At 34.3% G+C, this 18190-nt stretch overlaps 1 protein-coding gene across 4 annotated transcripts in view; it reads right to left on the reverse strand.

The window, feature by feature from the left end:
- Positions 1–18190, reverse strand: part of ERCC6L2 (ERCC excision repair 6 like 2) — a 130823-nt gene that overhangs the window by 55516 nt on the left and 57117 nt on the right. For all 4 annotated transcript variants that reach the window (XM_066368332.1, XM_066368331.1, XM_066368333.1 and 1 more), the window contains 3 exons: positions 15531–15602; positions 14478–14623; positions 4550–4645 (listed from right to left, as the gene is read on the reverse strand). In XM_066368332.1, the coding sequence (XP_066224429.1) occupies positions 4550–4645; positions 14478–14623; positions 15531–15602 (314 nt within the window). The remainder of the gene's footprint in view (positions 1–4549; positions 4646–14477; positions 14624–15530; positions 15603–18190) is intronic.

Genomic DNA, 18190 nt, shown 5'->3' on the forward strand with positions numbered 1-18190 from the left:
TTTCAGCAATGTTTTTTTTTAGTTTTCAGTGTACAAGTCTTTCCCTTTCTTGGTTAAATTTATTCCCAAGTGTTTTTTATTTTTGGATGCTACTATTTTTCTTTTTTTTTTTTTTTGTATTTTTCTGAAGCCGGAAATGGGGAGGCAGTCAGACAGACTCCCACATGCGCCCGACCGGGATCCACCCGGCACGCCCACCAGGGGGCGATGCTCTGCCCATCTGGGGCGTTGCTCTGCCGCAACCAGAGCCACTCTAGCGCCTGAGGCAGAGGCCACAGAGCCATTCTCAGCGCACCGGCAAATTTTGCTCCAATGGAGCCTCGGCTGCGGTAGGGGAAGAGAGAGATAGAGAGGAAAGAGAGGGGGAGGGGTGGAGAAGCAGATGGGCGCTTCTCCTGTGTGCCCTGGCCGGGAATCGAACCCGGGACTCCTACACGCCAGGCCGACGCTCTACCACTGAGCCAACCGGCCAGGGCCTGGATGCTACTATTAAATAAAATTGTTTCCTTAGTTTTCTTTCCAGATTGCTTACTGCTAGTGTATGAAAATAAAACTGATTTATGCACACTGACTTTGTATCCTACAATTTTCCTGAATCAAATTTATTAGCTCTAAAAAAAATTTATTAGCTCTAAGATCTTTTTTTTTTTTTTGGTATGTAATCTTCAGGGTTTCCTACATATAAGATCATGTCATCTGTGAATAGAGATCATTGTTTTTCTTTCTATCTACCTTAGACACCTTTTATTTCTTTTTCTTAGCTAATTGCTCTGGCAAGAACTTCCAGTATTATGCTGAATAGAAGTGATGAAAGCAGGCATCTTTACCTTATTTCTAATCTTAAAGCACTTACCCTTTCACCAATGATTATGAAGCCAGCTGTGAGTTTTTCATAAAAGGGCTTTATTTTGTTGAGATAGTTTTCTCCTATCCCTAGTTTGTTGAGTGTTTTTATCACAAGAACATGTTGAATTTTGTAAATGCTTTTCCTGCACCAATTAAATTATCATGTGTCTTTTTCCCATAATTCTGTTAATTTAGTATATTACACGAATTGATGTTTACATGTCAAACCAGGAATAAATTCCACTTGGTCATGGTGATCATTCTTTTAATTGCTGTTGAATATGGTTTACTAGTATTCTGTTGAGAATTTTTGTATCAATATTTATAAGAAATATTGGCTAGTAGTTGCCTTTGCAAAAAGGGTTTTTGTCTAGCTTAGGTATCAATGCCATGTTGGCCTCATAGAATATATTAGGAAGTATTTCTTCTTTCAATTTTTGGAGGAGATTGAAAAAGACTGGTATTCTTTTTTAAAAGTTTGGTAACATTCAGCAGTGAAGCAATCTTGTTCCAGGCTTTTGTTTGTTGGCAATTTTGATTACTGATTGAATCTTTTTACTAGTTGTAGATCTATTCACAGTTTTTATTTTTTTATGATTCAGTCTTCATAGGTTGTATGTTTCTATGAATTTTCCCATTTCCCTAGGTTATACAATTTTTTGGTGTATAATTATTTATAGTACTATCACATAATATTTTTATTTCCATAAAGTCAGTAGTAATGTCCCTCCTTTTGTTTCAGATTTTAGTTATTTGTCTTATTTTTTTTCCTAATTAGCTAAAGGTTTATCAAGTTTGTTGAACTTTTTGAAACAATGACTCTTGGTTTTGTTGATCTGTTTCTATTGTTGTTTCTTAGTTCTATTTTGTTAATCTCTATGTTAATCTTTATTATTTCCTTTCTGTTGCTACTTTTGAGTTTAATTTGTTTTCCTTTTTCTAGTTGTTTAAGTGTTAGGTTAGATCGCTGATTTAAGACCTTCCTTCTTTATATATATTCTTTGACTGATTCTTGTATGTACCCTAACTGAGGACTGAGGATCAAACCTGCAACCTTGGAGTTTCAGAACAATTCTCTAACCAACTAAGCTAGCCAGCCAGGGCCACTGTTTCTTTTTTAATGTAAACATTCACAGCTATAAATTTCCCTCAGCACTGCTTCTGCTGTATCCCATAAGTTTCAATATGTTGTGTTTTTGTTTTTCAATGTATTTTTTAATTTCCTTAATGATTTCTTTTTGACTGACTGGTTGCTTAAGAGTATGTTGTTTAATTTCAACATATCTGTGAATTTTCTTGTGTTTCTTCTGCCACTGATTCATTTTCTATTGTGATTGAAAAAAAACTGTATGATTTCAGTCATTTTAAATTTATTAAGACTTGTTTTGTGGCCTAACATATGGTCTATTGTGGAAAGTGTTCCACCAGTACTTGAGAAAGTGTATATTACATTCTTACTGCAAGGACAGTTCTAGACATGTCTCTTAGGTCCAATTTGTCTGTGTTGCTAAGGTCCTCTCTTTACTAACTCATCTTCTGACAAGAAGTTTTATGCATTATTGAAAGTGGAGTACTGAAGTCTCCTACTATTATTGTAGAGCTAGCTATTTCTTCTTTTAATACTGTCAATGTTTGCTTTATATATTTTGTAGCTCAGATGTTTGCTGCATTTATGTTTATAATTGTACCTTCTTGGTGAATTGAACCTCTTTTTCTTGTATAATATCCTTATTTGTCTATTATAACGGGTTTCAACTTAAAGTCTATTCTGTCTGTTGTTAGTGTACCACCTCTCTTTTGCTTACCCTTTACATGAAATACCTTTTTTATCCTTTGACTTTCAACCCATACATGTCATTAGACCTATGAGTATCCTATAAATAAAATATAGTTGGATATTATTTTTAATACATTTTGCCAAACTATGTTTCTTGATTGGGGAGTTTTTTTTATTTTTATTTTTTATTTTTAGTGAGAGAGATACATAGAGAGAAAGAGAAAGACAGGAAGGGAGAGAGATGAAAAGCATCAACTCATAGTTGCATCACTTTAGTTGTTCATTGATTGCCTCTTATATGTGCCTTGACCAGGAGGCTCCAGCTGAGCCAGTGACCCCCTTGATCAAACCAGCTACCTTGGGTTTCAAGCTAGCAACCTTTGGTCTCAAACCAGCGGCCATGGGATCATATATATGATCCCATTCTCAAGCTGGTGACCCCATGCTCAAGCTGGCAAGCCTGCACTCAAGCCGTTGAGCCTGTGTTCAAGCTGGTGACCTAGGGGTTTCAAAACTGGGACCTCAGTGTCCCAGGCTGATTGATGCTCTATCCACTGTGCTACCACTGGTCAGGCTTGACTGGGGAGTTTAATTCATTTACATTTAAAGTAATTAATGACATGCAAGGACTTAACTTTTGCCATTTTATTTGTTTTCTGTATACCTTATAGCTACTTTTTCCTTGATTTCATCCATTACTGCGTTCCTTTGTGTTTACTTGATTTTTGGGGGGACACATTTTGATTTCTTTCTAATTTCCTTTAGTTATATTGCACACATTTGTACATCCAAAAGTTATAACAGTCTATTTTTTTTTTTTTTTTTTTTCATTTTTCTGAAGCTGGAAACGGGGATAGACAGTCAGACAGACTCCCGCATGCGCCCGACCGGGATCCACCCGGCACGCCCACCAGGGGCAGTGCTCTGCCCCCCAGGCGGCGATGCTCTGCCCATCCTGGGCGTCGCCATATTGCGACCAGAGCCACTCTAGCGCCTGAGGCAGAGGCCACAGAGCCATGCCCAGCGCCCGGGCCATCTTTGCTCCAATGGAGCCTTGGCTGCGGGAGGGGAAGAGAGAGGCAGAGAGGAAAGCGCGGCAGAGGGGTGGAGAAGCAAATGGGCGCTTCTCCTATGTGCCCTGGCCGAGAATCGAACCCGGGTCCTCCGCACGCTAGGCCGACGCTCTACCGCTGAGCCAACCGGCCAGGGCTAACAGTCTATTTTAAATTGATACTAACCTAACTTAGGTTGTATTAAAAAAATCTTATGGCTTTATCCTCCACTATTATGTTATTGATGTCACAAATTATTGTTTTATGTATCATATATCCATTACACAAATTTCTTTGTTGATAAACTGTTTTATATTTTTATCTTTGTTTTTATAAATAATGTTCTCTCTCTCTCTCTCTTTCTCATTCTGGCATCTTTTTGCTCTCCTCTTTATCTTTGGAACTTAGAAATACCAAGATATATCTATGTATGTTTTCTCTCCTGCCCAAGTCTTTACTTATGTTCTAAAATATTCATTTCTTTCTCTGTGCTCTCCTATCAATTTTGGATTGTGGTTTTACTCTGCTGGTTTCTTGATCATACACATTCTGTTTTCCTTCTGCATTGCAGTAGTTTCTCAAAACTTCTAATCTATTAGTAGTAACTTCTCCTATTTTCCTGAAGTATTACTGGCTTATTCTTTCTTCTCAAATCAATTATGACATAATAGTGGGATTTTGCGATGACTGGAAAATAAATAGCTATTATTTTCTGGATTCAGAAATCAATGGTTATCTTAAATAGAAGGGTTTTTTAAAACAAGGTTTTCTCTATCTTTGAATCACAGGCATATGATAAGCAACCTAAACAATTCAGAAAAATATTTAGATTAAAAGTATTTGCAGGTCACTTTACATTTTGTCTGTATAATACCTGTCAATGGCTTGAAGATCATTGGCTGGATTCCAAGTAGGATCAAATAGTACAACAACATTGGCACCAACAAAATTAAGGCCTAGTCCACCAGCCCTGGAGGAAACAGAAAGAGCACATTAAAACAGAAAAAGAAAATTATTGTTCTATAACTGAATTTTTCCAGATTTCTATATCCACATCAACACAATATTGCATTCACATTATAAAGTAAGGTGATTAAAACACAAATATGCTGCAAATGAAATAGCTATTAAATATTCTTTTTCTACCACTCTAGAATATCCCTAAAAATTTGACCCTTAGACTTCATATAAAAAGACTATGCTGGTTATACTCAAATGCTATTTATGTAAGATTTCCCTAACATAATATTTAAGAACTGTTAGTGTATTGAAGCTAAATAAAATAATATATGCATTTTAAAGAATCAAGCCAAGAGTAGATATACTTCTCCTTATTCCTTCCACTAAGTGCAGCTAAATGTAAACCCTAGATATTATACATAAAATAAACATAAGACACTAAAAGGTAGAGAGCACATAGATTGGCTGGGAAGTACAAAACATGAGTAATGATATGGCAATGAGTTTTCTCGCTTTTTTTTCTTCTGCCTAATACATTCCAGACTGGGTTCTGGAGAAGCTAGTGAACTGGCCAACAATCACAGACAGGAAAAGCCCCAAGTAAATCCTCTTCCTTTAGCCAAAGAAACAGAAAAGATGTAGCCTTTTAAGAAAGAAAAATGTTACACAATAACTAGCCTATTCCTGAAAACACAACAGAAAAAAATCTGTGACCTTACCTTCAACCTGGTTAGTAAAGGCTAAGTCAGCAGTCTAAACTTAAACACTTGCTTGAATGTAGTGAAATATCTTTAACTCCTGCTCATGTCAGAGAAGACTGATTGAGAAGCTGCGACTTTCTTTTCTTCCCAGTGATAACAAGGTCCCCCTCTGTAGTGTCAGTGGAGGCCATCCAAAAATAGTAATGAACAACCTCTCTCTAAGGATGTCAACAGAGACCAAGTAGAAAACATGGATTTCCATCCTAATGTGGCTACCATGGTGTCTGGCTAACACAGATTTAAATAAGATATAAAGTCTCCGAACATAATACTAAAAATGTCCAGCATACAATAAAAAATTACTAGTTATACCAAGATCCAGGAAAGTCTCAACTTGAATAATAAAATACAATCAACAGATGACAACAATGAATCAGGTATTGGAATTATCTGATAAAAATGTTAATACAGTCATAATAAAAAATGCTTTGATTAAGAAATTACAAATATGCTTGAAACAAACTAAAAATAGAAAGTCTCAGCAAAGAAAGTGAGAATCTAAAGAAAAACCAAATGGAAATTTTAGAACTGAAAAATAAGTGAATAACAAGACTTGCTGTAATGGACTTGATGATAGAATAGAATCAATAAACATGAGAATAGATAAATATAATTTACCCAATCTTAAAAACAGAAAGAAAATAAACTGAAATAAAATGAACATAATCTTAGAGACCTAAGTGACAATAACAGAAGAGCTAATACCCAAAAGGAGAAAAGAAAGATTAAAAAAGTATTCAAAGACATATGGCTAAAAATTTCCCAAATTTGGGAAAAGCCATAAAGCTACAGATCCAAGGAGTTGTATGAACTCCAAAATAAATAAACCCAAAGAAATCCATGCCAAGACACATCACAATTAAACTTCTGAAAACTAAAGACAAAGAAAAATTTTTGAAAGCAGCAAGAGAGAAATACACACTACTTTTAGGGAAAAACAATTCAAATGACAATGTATTTCTCATCAGAAACCATGGAAGAAGGAAGCAGTATAACATTTTTCAAGTGCTGAAAATGAAAGAACTGTTAATCCAGAATTCTATATCCAGCAAAAATATACTTTAGGAATGGAAGAGAAATTATGACATTCTTAAATTTTAAAAAAAAAAGAGAAAATGTCACCGACAGACTTAAAGATAAAAATAAATTAAAAAACTACACAAAAACTAAAAAGCCATCCAATATCAAATCCTGTCAAATTTAGCTCAAAAATGTTTTTCTCTACTCCCTTCTCCATTCCTACTTCCCCTATCCTATTTCAAGTCCTTTATTAAATTGCACCTATGTTATTTTATTTTTAATTTATTCATTTTAGAGAGGGGAGAGAGAGAGAGAGACAGAGAGAGAGAAGGGGGGGGGAGTAGGAAATATCAACTCCCATAGGTGCCTTGACCAGGCAAGTGCAGGGTTTCGAACCAGCAGCCTCAGAGTTCCAGGTTGACACTTTATCCACTGTGCCACCAAAGGTTAGGCTTGCAAGTGTTATTTCATTGATTTCTTAACTATTCTCCCTTACCTCAGACCTTAAATCCATTCTTGTATTACACAAAATTATTTTAAGCCCAGAATATAAAAAGCTAAGTATGCCACTTCTCTGTTTCAAACCCCTCAAATTCTTATCCATCAGAGATTAACTTTTGTATTCTTGGTTTATCTCATAAAACTACCAATATATTTAAACTTGCCTTCATATAATACTTGCAATTTTCTTTGTCTCTCCTTTGCCCGGCTAACTTCTACTTGTCCTTCAGCATTGCTAATAAAGGATGAACTAAATATTCCTCCTTTGTGGCTTCTCCTGGCATTTACCATACTACCGAAACCACCCTTTTACATATTTTATAATAAATATCCTTCCCATCCTTATATTTTTTTAGTTATAAACTTTAAAAGAGCTGGGTCTGAACCATTTACATCTTTTCTTCTCCAGGACTTGTCACAGAATACTCAATATGGCTTGTTAACTTAAATAATTCCTCCTATTTAGTATACCCAGCTTTCCCTCCATGTATCCTAAGCTCTAACCACTTAAATTCCCTGGTCATTTTTGTACATATGCTGTTATCGCTGCCTAAAATGCCCTTTATGTAAACCTGCTTTTCCTTCTAATGCAATCTAATCTATAAAGAGCCAGTTTAAACATCACCATCCTTTTAAGGTCTTTCTTGAAATTCCTATTCTTCAAATGCTCAGGGGACTTTACACATAACTCCAATAAAGCATTTATTGCTCACAGTGCTCCTCAGGAAAAAAAAATAAAAAGAGAGAAAAGAAATTTGTTACTTTTCTTATCCTACATTAAGCAAGGGTCAATGAAGACAACTGAATTGAACAAAGGAAGACTGGTTAGACAACATAACAAAATAAAGAATTGCAGGCAGGTAACAACAGGTATATAGTATGATTCTAGTGGCTTATTTGAAGAGTGGTTTAGAATCTTTTTATTTTGGGATATATACCAAAAGAAATGCCCTCATCTTTCTGAAGAGGTTGAGATATAGTTTTTTAGAATACAGTTAAGAGAAATACAAAATATTTTTCTCAAGAGCCTTTCAAACTGTGATTCATGGGATTGGAATAATTAGAGGCAACTAAATATTGCCTGACAAAATATTCTGACAAAGTTAAGTATCCAACAGGAAATGAATTTTATCTTTTGGAAAATTGCTTATAGAGGTAATAGCATAAAGATCTCACAGAGACTTGAACTCAAAGAAAAGAGTGAGTTGAGATAGGGAGAAAAGAAAGTTTTGGAAAGGATAAAAGAAATGGGTAAATTAGGGGAGTAAGTGGAGCTTAGATGCGAAGCAAGTAGAAGAGAAGTTAAAAGTTTAATATTGTGATGGAAAAAAATTGAAACAAGGTTCATAAGGATAAATAATTTGATAGTTATATAAAAAATCAACAAGATATAACTAAAATAAAATGAAAAATTAAGAAATATTTTCTAATAGTTAAATGACTAATACGCCCCCCCCCCCAATAATAAATCTAGCCAGCTGTTTCATTTAGCTTCTTGTCAGTAAGATTTGACATGAATATATCTCAGATGGCCTTTTTAAGCCACAGGAAGGCCTCTACTCTTTGAGGTGGTAATCTCCTGAGAGATTCTGAAATTATAACTGAGGGCTGGCTGAGTTACAATAGAAACAAAGTTCCTTTCAAAAAAATAAAGTCTCTATTTTTGTGAGTGGTGTAAGTTGGTGGTGTAGTTTCATTTTTTTGCGGGTAGCTGTCCAATTTTCCCAACACCATTTGTTGAAGAGGCTGTCTTTACTCCAATGTATGCTCTTACCTCCTTTGTCAAATATCAGTTGTCCATAAAAGTGTGGGTTTATTTCTGGGTTCTCAGTTCTGTTTCATTGATCTATATGCCTGTTCTTATGCCAGTACCAGGCTGTTTTGAGTACAATGGCCTTGTAGTATAACTTGATATCCGGAAGTATGATACCTCCCACTTTATTCTTCCTTTTCAAGATTGCTGAGGCTATTCGTGTTCTCTTTTGGTTCCATATAAATTTTTGGAATATGTGTTCTATATCTTTGAAGTAAGTCATTGGTATTTTAATCGGTATTGCATTGAATTTATAAATTGCTTTGGGTAATATAGACATTTTAATGATGTTTATTCTTCCTAACCATGAGCACAGTTTATGCTTCCACTTGTTTGTATCTTCCCTGATTTCTTTTATCAATGTTTTATAATTTTACGAGTACAAGCCTTTAATCTCCCTGCTTAAATTTATTCCTAGGTACTTTATTTTTTTGGTTGCAATGGTAAAGGGGATTGATTCCTTAATTTCTCTTTCTGAGAGTTCATTGTTAGTGTATAAAAATGCCTCTGATTTCTGAGTATTCATTTTATATCCTGCCACCTTGCTGAATTCATTTATCAGGTCTAGTAGTTTTTTGACTGAGACTTTAGGGTTTATGGATAAAAGACTTAAATGTAAGCTATAAAACCATAAGTATCTTAGAAGAAAACATAGGCAATAAGCTCTCTGACATCTCTTGCAGCAATATATTTGCCGATTTATCTCCACGGGCAAGTGAAATAAAGACAGGATAAACAAATGGGACTATATCAAACTAAAAAGCTTCTGCACAGCTAAAGACAATAAGAACAGAATAAAAAGACAAACTACACAATGGGAGAATATATTTGACAATACGTCTGATAAGGGGTTAATAACCAAAATTTATAAAGAACTTGTAAAACTTAATACCAGGAAGATAAACAATCCAATCAAAAAATGGGCAAAAGAAATGAATAGACACTTCTCCAAAGAGGACATACAGATGGCCAATAGGCATATGAAAAAATGCTCAACATCACTAATCATTAGAGAAATGCAAATTAAACCACAATGAGATATCATCTCACACCAGTCAGAATGGCACTCATCAATAAAACAACACAGAATAAGGGCTGGTGAGGATGTGGAGAAAAGGGAACCCTCCTACACTGCTGGTGGGAATGCAGACTGGTGCAGCCACTGTGGAAAACAGTATGGAGATTCCTCAAGAAATTAAAAATCGAACTGCCTTTTGACCCAGCTATACCACTTTTAGGAATATACCCCAAGAACACCATAGCACTGTTTGAAAAGAAGAAATGCACCCCCATGATTATGGCAGCATTGTTCATAATAGCAAAGATCTGGAAACAGCCCAGTGTCCGTAAGTGGACAAATGGATTAAAAAGCTTTGGTACATATATACTATGGAATACTACTCAGCCATAAGAAATGATGACATTGGATCATTTACAACAACATGGAATGACCTTGATAACATTATACTGAGCGAAATAAGTAAATCAGAAAAATCTAAGAACTATATGATTCCATACATATGTGGGACATAAAAATGAGACTCAGAGGCATTGACAAGAGTGTGGGGGTTACGGGGTGGGGGGGAGGAAAGGGGCACAAAGAAAACCAGTTAGAAGGTGACGGAAGACAATTGGACTTTGGGTGATGGGAATGCAGCATAATCAAATGTCAAAATAACCTAGAGATGTTTTCTCTGAACATATGTACACTGATTTATCAATGTCACCCCATTAAAATTAATTAAAAAAAACAAAGTCTCTAAACTCTATTTCTAGAGATGAGATAATTCTGTCTATAGTTCTGTTGTTATATGACTAACAGCAAAGGCCTACTCCTTAAGAAATAAAATAAAATATAGACCTCTTTAAGCTGAAGATTGGTATTAAGACAGACTCATAATGAGCATGGAGGCTATCCATTCCTTAGGTCCTTCTATTCTTATATTAAATAAGTATATCAAAAATTATACTTTAACCAGATCTTAATATTCCATAGAAATACCTTCAATAAATTAAGTTTTACTGTCAGGTGTTAACTATTTTAAAGGGTCAAATGAAATATTCACTTAAATAACATTTCTGTGAAAATCTAAATAAATGCAGAGATACTATGTTCATGGATAGAAAGGCTCAGTATCATAAAAATACCAATTTTCTCAAAGTCATTTATAAATTCAGTGATTACAATAAAAATCCCAACCCAATGAAAAATGTGAGATTAGCCTTCTTTAATTAACTGAATAAGATGATTATGAAAAGCTAGTCTTTAAGATATTGATATTCCAGAATAAAGATAAGTCAGAGAAAAAAAGAGCTTAGGAAGCAAGAAAAATTTTAAACAAAAAATTAATAATTTTAAATAAAAAAATAAGATTGGAAAACAAATTTTCTCAGAATATAGAGCAAAAATGATAAAAACATAAAACATAAAAGTTCAGAGATTTAAAGAATCAATAAAAAGGAGCTCTAAAATCTGACAAACTGGCATGTGAGAGAAAGATACAGAAAAAATAGAAGAGAAGCCATTGACAAATAATCAGAGAATTTTGCAGAGCTGAAAATGAATATAAGCCTTCAGATTGTGCCTAACACATGAAATGAACAAAGACCTACACCAAGACTCAAATATCACTATGAAATTTCAGAATAGTACACATGAAGGGAAACTCTTGTGAGTTCCCAAAGAGGAAGGAGAATCAGATTGGCCTTAGACATCTATGCAGCAACATAAAATACCAGAAAATAATGCTTTGATAACCTTCAATGACCTGGGAGGAAACTATTTTCCATCTAGAATTCTTTAGTTGGTCAAAGTAGCAATTAAGTGAGAGGGCACTAATGGACATTTTTCTGATATTCAAAGATGCAGAAAATTTACTTTCTATAATTTTTACTTACAAAGTTACTTGAAGATATTCTTCAGTGAAACAAGGAGGCAAACCAAGAACGAAGTTGGCATGTAATCCAGAAAAAGTGGATCCAGTGCAGAAGAGAAGTGAAGAAAACTTCAAGATAACAGCTCTTAATGAGGCTCAGAGAGTAGCCAGTCTAGGTTAAAACCAGACCACAAAAGGCATAAGAAAGTTCTTCAGGATATAGAGGAGTCAACAGAAAGTAGGAATGTGTATTAGTAATATATTAAAGATTTATCATAATCATAAAAGGCAAAAATACACCGAGGGAAAAGCAATAAGAAAGTTATGATTGAAATATAAAGTAAACTGAACTGTGTAAACCTAAGATAATGAATGAAGAGCTAGAAAACAGAGTTCACTTGAAGTTTCTATTAAGACTATTCTCTTTGAATTGGCCAAGAGGTCACGAACATTCAGAGGTTAACTTAGTATTATATGTCCAGGCATTAAACAATGTTTACAAAATCACAATAATGTGAATGCTGTTTTTCAATCCCTATATTTTACAATCACCCTGTGGGTAGAACATGGAAGACATGGTTCTATTGCAGGACTCTATGAAAACTCGTGATACCCCTGATAAGGTAAAAGTTAAAACAGCTGACAGATAATATGAACAGTGATGAAAGTAGAAGAAAGGGTGGCTGTGTGCTAAGCTAACACAATCCATTATGAGTACTGAGAAGACACTGTAGGAAGTAGATGGACTAGAACATCAAAAATTAAAGTACATGATTTAAAGTTACATAGGTAATTTATATACATCTAAGAAAAATAAAAATAATGATTGTGTGAAAAGTGGGGAGAGAGTAGTGTAAATAGACTAAGTGCTCTTCTTTCATAGCAAAAACCATGCTTGTACAATGTTGACAAATAAAAAGACAACACTTAGGATTCTGGCAAAGTGATGTACTAAGCTAATGTGATAATTCAGCAACCTCACATAGAAATTAAATATAAACTATTGAAAAATGAGAAAAACAAAACAAAAACTAAGCTTGTGTCTTTTGCTGAAGTATGTATTTATTATGTTATGTCAGAATTTTTACTGTGTAATGACATGCAACAAATTACTGTTTGAATTCAGTCACAGAAATATAGGAAACTATACCTCTTCCTCTCCCTTAGTTGGGATGCCTAGCAGAAGTTAAAGCAACACCACACTAGTGGAAAACTCCTACAATCAAAAGATTTCCACAAAGGAAAAAGACCCACTGAAGATAAGCTCAAAGTAAAAACAGATTAATAATGTGTTGATACCATCTACATTAGCAAGAACCAGAGGAAGCATCAAATAGAAGGATTAGGACTTCCAGGTACAAGAGTTAATAGAGCAAAAATGCCATTCAAAAGGAGACTGAAAAAAAAAAAAAGATTGAGATTACTAAAGCAATAAAAGGCAGGCTGGAAATCATAAAGAACAAAACATACATAATTTACAGGTAAATTTGAAAAATAGCAAACGGGACTTTTAAACATGAAAAATACAGTCATTAAAAATAAAAAATTCAATGGATGGATTAAATAGCAATTTCTAATGCAGTTGAGATAATTAGGAGCTTTAAGGCAGATCTCATCAAATCAGACGGGGTGAATTGATAGAGATGATAGCATATCCTAAGTTCTGTACTATTTGTACTGTTGTTGAAGGCATTTATTACTTTGAAAAACATTATTTAAAAGTTAAGGATATTTATTTTATAGAAATTAAATGAAGACAGTATTCTATGTCTCTTAATGCCCCATATGTAAGAGCTCGTGAGAGATGACAACTTCATTCACAGGAAATTGGGAACCCAGAGCTCCTCTCCTTTTGCCTTAGTTGCAAGAATTCAAGAATAATTCTAGTGCTCAACAGCAAGTCACTCACTCATCATATATATCATTTTCTTCCTCATTTTAATTAATTTGACTTATTTCTACCTTATTGAATTTTACATACGTTTATTTTTTATTATTTTTTAATTTTTATTTATTCATTTTAGAGAAGAAAGGGGGGGGGGAGGAGCAGGAAGCATCAACTCCCATATGTGCCTTGACCGGGCAGGCCCAGGGTTTTGAACTGGCAACCTCAGCATTCCAGGTCGACGCTTTATCCACTGCGCCACCACAGGTCAGGCACATACATTTATTTTTTAAGTCCTTGAAATCCCTTTTGAAAGGCAGTGGGAGCAAATCTGTAAAACACTAGATAAATGCCAATAGTTATAAATTTGTTACCCCCATAAAAGATTAATTTTACTTAGGTGTTTATGCTAACTTAAGTCTTCCTCTAAAGTATATATATTCTTTAAAAGGTTTTAATTAGAGATTTGTAGACAGGTATTAAAACTGATTTAATTTGAATAAAACCTGTAAATGTGGAACTGCTCTGGTTGGGATTCGGCAAAGATGAGGTAGGAAGTGCCTGGCCCAGCTGGCCTGGGACCTCTCTAGGCTCCTTGAGCGTAATTTGAAAACCAATGCTACAAATGATTCTCTATTATTTGATTAATAACTCAGTTACTTAATTCAGTTTCGTTCTGACCACAGACATGAGTCAAAATGCTACCACAGAAAATTCCTTTTAAAAAATCAGTTTTTTTTAAATTATTATCTTTATAAATGCACACATGTAAAGGGGAACTCAATGGTGATAAGGGAATAAAAAGAAAAGGTTAGGTAAAACTCGAGATTTTTATTTCAACTATAATTAATAGTATTTTTGCTGCTTCTCCTTAAAGCCAAATAAAACAAAGCAATATAAGCCTAACCATTGAAAATTCAGTCATCGTTTTAAAATTACCCTAATCTTAAAAGCAATTAGATAGTTATTAAATTTTATTTTCTTACATGGTGGAGACAAGGCAAATGTTAACATCTTGTGTGCTGTTGAACTCTTTCACGATCTTGATTCTCTCCTCTGATCTCGTACTCCCATCCAGTCGCCGGTAATCAAGCCCAGATGCCATACAGTACTGCTGCAGCACGTCGAGCAACTGGAGGCAAGGCATGGAGATGGGCAAGGGTGAGGGCACGGCTTAACAGGCTTCATGCCACTTTGGAGATGACAGTTCTAAGTATGCATTATTGCTGCTCACAATTTCTTATAATTACAAGAGCAACAAACATTTTTCTTTTGACACATATATTCCATTACAGTGAAACTAACTTTAACCTTCAGCAATCTTTTTTTAAAAAAAAATAATAAATTTTTCAAGAAAAAAAAAACTTTAGTTTTTAAAACTATAAACAAATAAGGCCCTGGCTGGTTGGCTCAGTGGTAGAGCATTGGTCTGGTGTGTGGAAGTCCGAGATTCAATTCCCAGTCAGGGCACACAGGAGAAGCAACCCATTTGCTCCCCTCCCCTCTTTTCTTCTCTTGCAGCCATGGCTCAACTGGTTCGAGCACACTGGCCCAGGAGCTCTCTGCCTCAGACACTAAAAATAGCTTGGTTGTAAGCATAGCCCCAGATGAGCAGAGCATCAGCCCTAGACGGGGTTACCAGGCGGATCCCAGTCAGGGCACATGTGGGCGTCTCTCTTTCTATCTCCCCTCTTCTCACTCAGAGAAGAAAAGAAAACAAAAAGTATTGGTCAAATTATTTATGTAAATAAATTTCATTTATTTATGCTATTTTCTACATTTTAAAATCTCTTAAATGTCTTAAAGAACATTTTAATTATAAACAAAAATATCAACAGAAACTTTAAAATCTATCTTTGAGTTTGTTTTTGACAGTAACCCTGACATAGTTGAGACTTAAGTCGCTTGCTTATCTCACTGCCATTTCCTACAGTATGTATAGGGCAGAACATCTGGCTGGATGACATTATGCACCTGAGGCTTTCTGCTTTAGGAGCTCAGTCTGCACCAATCAAGAATTTGCTTCAGACCACACTCACCTTGGTGGAGAAGGAGAAGAGAAGAACTTTATCGTTGTTTTTCCTGCAATGATTTAAAAGCTGCTGAAGGACCTGGAAATGAAACACAGAATATCAGTGATCCAGTTCCAATTATGGGTGTGTTTTTTGTACATATAGACATCACCTGAGAATTTTTTAAAACTATTTTAATATAACATGATGTCAGTCAGCTTTCCTAATTCCCTTCATTTCTGGCAAGTTAGAGAAATGAAGTATTAGATATTACATGAAATTTTATTCATCATATTGTGAATAATAGGTAAAGTTCCCAGAGACTTCTCTTTCATCTCATCTTGTTTTAATAAAAAGAAATCATTTCACATTATGGGACACATTAAAATGTATTAATTTAATTTTCAAAATATACTTTCTTTATATCTATAATATGTTCAGAAACTAAATTACAGAGCAGCAATCCTTTTATGAAGTATTTAAATTCTCTCTAGATAGATGTCATGATATTTATTTTCTTAAAATAATCAGTCAGACATATTCCTCTCCTCATTTTCTACTGTGTCTCTATTTACAGTAAACCCTGACTTCCAGTTTGATTTTGACCTCTAAATGCCAAAAATCTGCCCCTACACACAGTGCTTTTAGGGAGGAAGCAAATAATTCAAAGCCTGTGTATACAGTAATACTATTACTTTGAAAACAGACATTTCCACATCTGGCAATGACAGCTCTAGAACACTATGGAAAAGCAACCCACGAAGGAAAGAAAAGAAATTTTCTGAATAAAGTCTAAGGTTTTTTGAAACTTTTCAATAAACACTTAAGTAATTTTATTTATTCAATGATAAACATTTAACCTTTAAAATAAAAAATTTATACTCAATTTAACACTTTTCATATCTGAGCAAGAGAAGACACTGTCCTAATTCTGACCTCTGCCCTGAACCCCTCAAAATAATTATAAAGTGAAATAGTCTACTCAAGTAACCAATCAAGTGTTGAGTAAAAATGTCACAGACCAGGTAAACAATATTTTAATACTTGGAAAACATATAAAGTAGTTTTACTGGCATTTAGTTTTATTATTTTATATAAAATAAATGATTCTATATAAAGTGATATGCATTTAATTTCATACATTAACTTTTTAAATTAATACTTTATTTTTTCAGAGCAAAGAATTACATAGAACATACAGAGAACTCCCATAGACTCCGTCTTCCACCCACTCCCAGCCCTCTCCTGCACAGCTTCCCCTATTAACACCTTACATCAGGGTGGTACATTTATACCAACTGATGAATGAGTATTCATAAATTATCATCAGCTTAAGTCTATAGTTCACATTAGAGCTCATTCATTATATTGTATAGTTCTGTGGGTTTGGACAAAGGTATAATAACATGCATCCAGTGTAACAGCATGATATAGAATTGCTTCACTACCCTAAAATTTCCCTGTGCTACAGCTATTCCTCCATCCCTGCAAACCTCTGTCAACCACTGATCATCTCACTTTCTCTATTGTTTTGCAATTTCCAGAATATCACACAGTTGAAATCATACAGTATATATATAGCTTTCTCAGACTGGCTTCTTTCACTTAGCAACATGCATTTAAGGTGCCCCCATGTCATTTTGTGGCTTGAATGATCATTTATTTCTATTGTTAAATAATATTCCATTGTTTGATCAGACCAATTATCTATTTTATCTATTTACCTGCTGAAGGACATCTTTATTGCTTTCAAGTTTTGGCAATTATGAAGAAAGTTGTTATAAACATCTGTATGTAGGCTCTTGCATGAACATAAATTTTTAACTCATTTGAATAAATGCCAATGAGTGTGACTGCTGGACTTAAGTAAGAGTATAATAGCTTCATAAGAAACTGCAAACTGTCTTCCAAAGTGGCTAGAGCATTTTGCATTCTCATCAGCAGAAAATGAGTTCCTATTGCTCCATATTCTTGCTAGCATTTGGTGTTGTCAGTATTTTGGGTTTAGCCATTCAAATAGGTATTACTGGTATCTCGTTATTTTAATTTGTAATTCCTTAATGACATATGATATTAAGCATCTTTTCATCTACTTATTTGCCATCTGTATATCTTCTTTGGTGAGGTATCTGTTCATATTTTTCACCCATTTTTAAATTGAATTGCTTGTTTTCTTTTTGCTAAGTTTTAAGAGTTCTTTGTATATTTTAGATAATAGTCTCTTATTGTTCTGCAAATATTTTCTTCCAGCCTGTGGCTTGTATTTTCATTCTCTTAAAGATATTAATATTTTAAATCATAGACATATTGCACAGAAATCCACTCTTACTGTTTGGAATAGTATCATACCTATTGCATTCTTAGGTATTCTTGAATATCTTACAGTAAAAACAAAAGAATAAGAAAAGTGAATGTTTTGGGACTAGAGGTGTTTATTAGGCTAGTTCAAAAAATTTAAAAAACAGACTCATTAACTAAATGAATAACTATAAACTAACATCCATTATTAGAAATTTCAGAAATGATAGTATATTCATTATAGGTTAGTCTTGGGACAGACCCAATGTTTTATCACTCACTTAGACTTCACAGACCTAGGCAATCCACCTAAAAAGGAATCTTAAAAATTTGTGAATGCTCACAGCTAGTAATGTTGGATCTAATTTTACTCAAATTAGGCATACAGA

Source organism: Saccopteryx leptura, chromosome 2 (genome assembly GCF_036850995.1).
Source record: "Saccopteryx leptura isolate mSacLep1 chromosome 2, mSacLep1_pri_phased_curated, whole genome shotgun sequence".
NCBI lineage: Eukaryota > Metazoa > Chordata > Mammalia > Chiroptera > Emballonuridae > Saccopteryx > Saccopteryx leptura.